Consider the following 6,398-nt stretch of genomic DNA (forward strand, 5'->3'; position numbering starts at 1 on the left):
ATATATATATATATAAAAGATGTTCATTATCATTGGAAATGGAAATTAAGAACACACTGAAATACCATTTTGCTTGCATTTGATAAACAAAAGTTCATAGTTCTAACAATACCAAGCATTTGAGAGGATGTGGATCTACAGGATCTCTTAAATATTACCAGTGGTGGTGTAAATGGGTATAACCACCTTGGAAAACAGTCTGACATTATATTGGAAAGTTAAGCATTCATATACTTTTATGACCCAGCAACTCCATACGTAGATACCCAAGAGAACACTCTTTCCCATGTACTAGGAGACATTTACATAGATGTTTATTACAGCATCATTCACATAGCACTTTCTGTTCCAGTTAAATTACTCACTGTACCCGGAGCAACCTAAATACATTGCCATCTCCTTGACTCTCCATCTTGCGACTCCCCCACTGCCGGGGTTCTTGTTCCAGCATTAAGAAGGGTTCAGCAATCTGGAGAAAGGCTGTGTCTAACTTAATAAAGAGTCCAGAGACAAAATAAAATTTTGAAAGGCATTTGGGGGTCAGAGGAGCCTAGCTTAAGAAACTAAGATCTCCTCATCTCAGGACCCCATGCTTTTTATTAACACAAATTTTCCTGAGGCGAGGCAGAAATATACACTTCAAAGGGTAGGGTTTCGTATACAGAGTCCATTGTCAGAATGGGGAGAATTAGCCTATGGCTGTTCAGGTGTTTGGCCAGTAGGAGGCAATAACATGTAGATTAAGATGCCCTGAGCTGTCTGGCAGCAAGCATTCAACCCTTTTCAGGTTTGGAGAAATACCATCAGCCATTCCCAACAGGTGACAACATATGTGACTCAGCCCTTGTTGAGTCCCCAAGTTCCATCAACCTTTTGATGAAACTCTGGCAATTATGACATGCTGGAATTGGCTTCTGGCACCCTACTTTCACACTAACCTGAAATCTCACCCAGTTTTCTCTGTTTTTCTAGATAGCTCAAGCTTCATCTTGAACTGACTGTATAGGATTGGGTACATATACATAAAAGAGGCAGGGTTTCATGAAGTTTTCCTTCTAAATAAACAACCTTTTGAATATGTAATAGTTTCCCTCTGCCCCTGCCTCTATACTTTCCTGATTTGGATCTTGTGCTATATTCCTTCTTTATTTTCTTTGAGCTGCTAAAGGAGTTAAATTCAATTGTAGATTTAGACTTGGTTCTTTTGGTTGTATGATAAATTTGAACCTTGAAGAAGTTCCACCTAATTGATGACAGCTTACATCTTTCATCTATCCTATTATTAATTCCGCAAAAGCAAATTCCACATATCACCTAGGAAGTTTAATATAATTTGCCTGTTTCTGGTTTGTGGGGAAGCATGGGACTTGGTTGGAAGGTCTGGAAGGAGGAATCTCTGAAAGGTCGGAGGTCTCTGCGGGACCTTGAAGAAGGCGGCAGCCCCTGCCTTGACTTTTCCAAACAAGTCTGAGCCCCCAGGTGTTTACTTAGACATGTCCTTGCTTAAAGGACGCATGTGTTTCCTCAAGGATAGTATCTAATAGTTAATTTTAGTTCAAGCTGTTGTTACAATAAAAGCCAAAGGAGACAGGTGAACAGGGCTATTTGCTCCTAAAGCAAACTAATCCCTTGGCCTCTTTCACAGAAACGTGTGTCAAAGCAATCTGTTCATCCGTCGCTCAGGGTCTGCTGGTCAGCCCCAGCACTGGTTGTTTTACTGGAAACAGCAGAACTAGACTTATGCTCTTAGTATTTGAAATTAATGACATTCACAATGTTGACAGGACATCAGAGATCATTAATTGAATACTAGAAATAAATCAAAGGACACGGCAGATAAAATGATCTTTTGAAAATATAACCCATTACAAAAATAGTTTCTATTTGTCAGATTTTTAAGTAAATCACTCTGTATTAAGAAAGGATTAGTGCCTGGCCTGTGTGGCTCAGTGGTTGAGCGTCAGCCTATGAACCAGGAGGTCACAGTTTGATTGTGGTAAGGGCATATGTGGAGTTGCAGGCTTGGCCCCTAGTAGGGGGGTGTGCAGGAGGCAACCAAAAAATGATTCTCTCAGAATTAATGTTTCTATCTCCCTCTCCTTTCCTCTCTGAAATCAATAAAAATATATTTTAAAAAAGAAAGAAAGGATTAATGAGGAATGATGAGAATAACTATGAGAATAATTACTGAGAAATTAAACCAAAAATGAAATTCTCTCCAGGCATCGCCGAATGGAGGCTGTGCGGCTACGGAAAGAGAACCAGATCTATAGTGCTGATGAGAAGAGAGCTCTTGCATCCTTTAACCAAGAAGAAAGACGAAAGAGAGAAAACAAGATTCTGGCCAGTTTTCGAGAGATGGTATACAGAAAAACTAAAGGGAAAGATGACAAATAAGGATTTTCAGATTGTTCAGCAGACATTTTCAACAAAAAGTCTGGGTTCCATATATACATACAAAAAGGTTATTATGATCTGGAAATCTTTACAGTGCTACTGTGCCTTCTATTTAATTCTTTCAGTCCTTCAATAAAAAGCTGCTTATTGATATAACTTTGGTATATTTTGGATTGCCCATAAAACTTTCTGGTTGAAAAATCCAAATTGTGAATGAAATCCTACTATATTTGGGGAGGTGACATTGAGAGATGTCAGTGAGATGAAAAATAAGTTGCACTGTCTCACACCATGGGACAGTGCTACTCTTAGCTCTACATGACACTCACCCCCGCCCCAAGTGAACTTGTGGGAAATTATTATTCCTCTATGTTGAATGTGTTATAAATGGATTGATAGAACCACACAGGAGGCCAGTTTTGTTAACAAAATTAAGGCATTGCTGAAAAAAAGCAAATCTAGAATTTGAAGATTGGCTTTATTGTACAATATATAATCTGCCTTGAACACAATGTATTTTGATTTTAGTCCCTACCCTCACCCTAAAACCCACAAACAAACCAAAAAGCAAATTAACCCATAGACTTATTAAATTGAAAATGTGAACATTAGTTTTAAAATTCTTAACAGGTTATTAAAAGTGTTTTTTCCAAATATAAAATATCGGGAAGTCTACTGTTGTGCCAATGTAAGTACATTATTTTCATCTAAGCTGTACTTGAATCATAATTTGAATACTAGAAATGAATAGGAGTCAACTGTGGTCAGGCATTTAATACGGAAAAAATATGAGTCATTACTTGAACTTGGTTGTTTTATAAGGATGAAGCTAAAATTTTATTCAACATTTTTTGCCTGTCCTTTATGTAATTTTTTGGCTATCCTTTACATAAACCTTTCAGTTTATTTTTTACATCAGTCATGCAGTTTAATCTTTAATTTTATATAGAACCCCCTCAATTTATCACTTTTTTATGGCTACTATTGACTTTTACTAGTATGTTTTGAAGAAATGGAAAATTCTGGGACTGTGAGATTACAATCTTTTTCCTTCCCTATTTTGTTCAATTTTAGTCACTAGGTCACAAGAGTGAAGTGGGAGGGGACAGTGGAAGCTCAGGTTGTTTTGTTAAGATTGTTTTGAGCTGCATTATTATGTGCCTAGGATAAATTTAAATTACCTGGATGGTAAGGAAATTCTGACTCTGCTGTTATAAAATGCCCTCTCCTCTCTCTTTAGAATAAAGTGGGGGTTTTTTTCAAAGTTTTCAAATAAGGCAGTCAGATTTCTTTTTTTTTTCCTTAAGGCAGTTAGATTTCAAAGCATAGCTCAGAAGCTTTACTATTTTAGCATGTTTTAGGAAAATGTCTACCTTTAACCCATAACTAATGAACTGAACAGCCACTTGGCATGTAGCGACATTTATGACCCCTGAATTTGAAGTTATTTATATTTATCATCATTGCTGCCTAGTCTAAGAAATCTATTTTTTCCAAAAGTTAAAAGGAAACTAGATCCCAAATTTGGGAGTCCTAATCTATCTACTTCCCTGTATAATAAAACCTAAACTTATAATCCCCATTTAAAATTTTTGTTCTCTGAGAACATTATTTTTTATTACTGGTTCCTAGAGACTGAATGAGTTTGTTCTCTTATTTTCAGTAGGCAAGATAGTTCAAATGCAACAATTTTGTGATATATGATACTGTGCATTTTCATTGTATTCTTCTGCCTCCTCCAACAAATGTTTGTTGAGTAAATGGAAAAAAATATGTTAATTTATTTCAAAACTTTACCATTTCTTTCATCAGGGTTTCTTCAGGAAAGATGTGCCAAGAATAGTTTCGGTAGCATATTTTCTGGGAAAGGGGAGGGAAGAATAAAAATCTAAAAGTATTTTCTTTTTAGCTCATGAGAGTTACTGCTTCAAACTATGTGTAGTCACCTGAGCCATAAGTGTAATAGGCAGGCTTTTTTAAAAAAAAATACTTTACTTTTTGTTCTCCAAGGAAGACTTTTCTAGTTTCCCACCTCCTCCCCTGTTGCTCTAAGATTTTTCCCTCCTTTTTTATTTATTGCACAAATGTAACAGTTAAAAGAAGAAAAATTACCCACAGTCTTACCACATCAATTGTCTTTAGGGTTCTGTGTTTACTTCCAGTGCTTGTCTATGTAAATATGTATTCTGATGTACCTATAAGTAATCACTTGTAATGTAATTTGTCTTTGGTGTTTTAAAATGTTGTAGCCAGGAAAGACAGCCTCATAGGGTTGGTAGGAACAAGTGATAATCTGGTGTGAGGATGGGAAGAAGACAAAAAATAAGTGAGGGTGGAGACTGAGCCTTCCATGTTTCATTGCCCCAATTCCTGCTGCCATCATTTCAATGCTGTGTTGTGGCAGGCAGCATGCCCAGTTTTAGAATTTCAGAATGTGTTTAACAATGATGCTTCACTCACTGTAAATGAAGGGGTCTGTGAGTAGAGAAACCCTTCAGACTGGTTATAGTATGAGACGTAGAACTGTTGCCATTTTTCTGTTCCCCAGTTGTGCCCATAAAGAGTTGTATCTGGCCCTGGCTAGTGTGGATCCAGAGGTTAGAGCATCGGCCTGCGCACCAAAGGGTGCAGGTTTGATTCCTAGTCAAGGGCACGTACCTGGGTTCGTTTGTTCTCTCTCTCTCTCTTTCTCTCTTTCTCTCTCTCTCTCTTCTGTCCCTCCCTCCACTCTCTAAAATTCAATGGGAAAATATCCTTGGGTTTGGATTAACAAAAACAAACAAAAAAGAGTTGTGTCTGGGCTGGACACTTAGCTCAAATGGGGGAATAGGCAGTCAAGTACCAATTTCAGTTGGTCTGACAGGTGAATTTTAGCAACTCTCTAAACTCAACTTTTATACTTGTAAGACTCTGATGCAGATAGTGATGGGAAAAACCTTTTAGAAAATAGAAAACAACTTACTGGTTATTCTGTTAGCATGATGGAAGTTGCCAAATGGAAAATGAATGAATGCAAAAAAAAATACAGTTGGATTGTGTGTCACCGGTTTATTATTCAATAAATATGTTGTGGTTTGATGTGCCATATGGTGTTTTTTAATACATTCTGATTAGAAATCCAATCATAAAACATTCTGTAAGAGTCAGACACAATTGAATTAGAAGGGAAATGACTTCATTATATTATGTTTGGCCACAACCATTTCCTTCACCCAATTTTCTCGAAAGCGAGTCATTCCTGGTCTGCAGAGGAAGAAAAACAAACATACCAAAAGCTTTTTAAAATAAAAGGAACCATTGAGCCAAAGATTGATTCCCTGTTTACTCTGTTTCATTCCTGGTGAGCAAAAAGCCTTTGGGAGGGGGGGTCTAAGACTGTATCTATTCCTTAGGCCCAGTCAATACAAGAATTAATGAACTTATATATATTCTTTAAAAGAGCTGCCATACAAATAAAAGAGGTTATTATATATGAGTTAATTCAATGTAATTGTGAATTTTCCTATAAAAACAATAGACATGACCCACTTTGCCACCACCCTACTCCAACTAATCCTCAAGTTTATAATCACTGAAAAACAAGATACTAAATAGCAAACAAAAACAATTTTCTAGAACAGTAGCAGTGTCTTACTTTCAGTCCATCCTAATGGGATAGGTGGTCCAAACGAGAAAGGTGACCATTATATGAATTATCTGTTGCTGTGGGCCTCCTGGATTCCTGGGGTATAATGACCTTAATCTACCACCCATTTCAAATAAGTCTCCAAATGTTCATTACCTGTGAACTAGTGACTGGCCTTCAAACATATAAGAGATGTCAAGGGGTGCATCCTAAGAGAGAAAAAGACAGTTGTCAGCCTAGACCCGTGGTCGGCAAACTGCGGCTCATGAGCCACATGCGGCTCTTTGGCCCCTTGAGTGTGGCTCTTCCTAAGCGTTAGGAGTACCCTAATTAAGTTAATAACAATGTACCTACCTATATAGTTTAAGTTTAAAAA

The 6,398-nt window shown here is 37.2% G+C and overlaps 2 protein-coding genes across 2 annotated transcripts in view; one reads left to right on the forward strand and one right to left on the reverse strand.

Moving 5' to 3' along the window:
* Positions 1-4,825, forward strand: part of NKAP (NFKB activating protein) — a 35,196-nt gene extending 30,371 nt beyond the window's left edge. The window contains exon 9 of the mRNA XM_005859423.2: positions 2,223-4,825. Coding sequence (XP_005859485.1) covers positions 2,223-2,397 — 175 coding nt within the window. The 3' untranslated portion in view covers positions 2,398-4,825. The remainder of the gene's footprint in view (positions 1-2,222) is intronic.
* Positions 4,826-5,122: 297 nt separating this feature from the next.
* The window catches only part of AKAP14 (A kinase (PRKA) anchor protein 14), a 24,447-nt gene continuing 23,171 nt past the window's right edge, over positions 5,123-6,398 (reverse strand). Inside the window, exons 5-6 of the mRNA XM_005859462.2 lie at positions 6,179-6,231; positions 5,123-5,640 (exon numbers count right to left, since the gene is read on the reverse strand). Of these exons, the coding sequence (XP_005859524.1) occupies positions 5,556-5,640; positions 6,179-6,231 (138 nt within the window). The 3' untranslated portion in view covers positions 5,123-5,555. The remainder of the gene's footprint in view (positions 5,641-6,178; positions 6,232-6,398) is intronic.

Source organism: Myotis brandtii, unplaced genomic scaffold (assembly GCF_000412655.1).
Source record: "Myotis brandtii unplaced genomic scaffold, ASM41265v1 scaffold126, whole genome shotgun sequence".
Classification (NCBI taxonomy): Eukaryota; Metazoa; Chordata; class Mammalia; order Chiroptera; family Vespertilionidae; genus Myotis; species Myotis brandtii.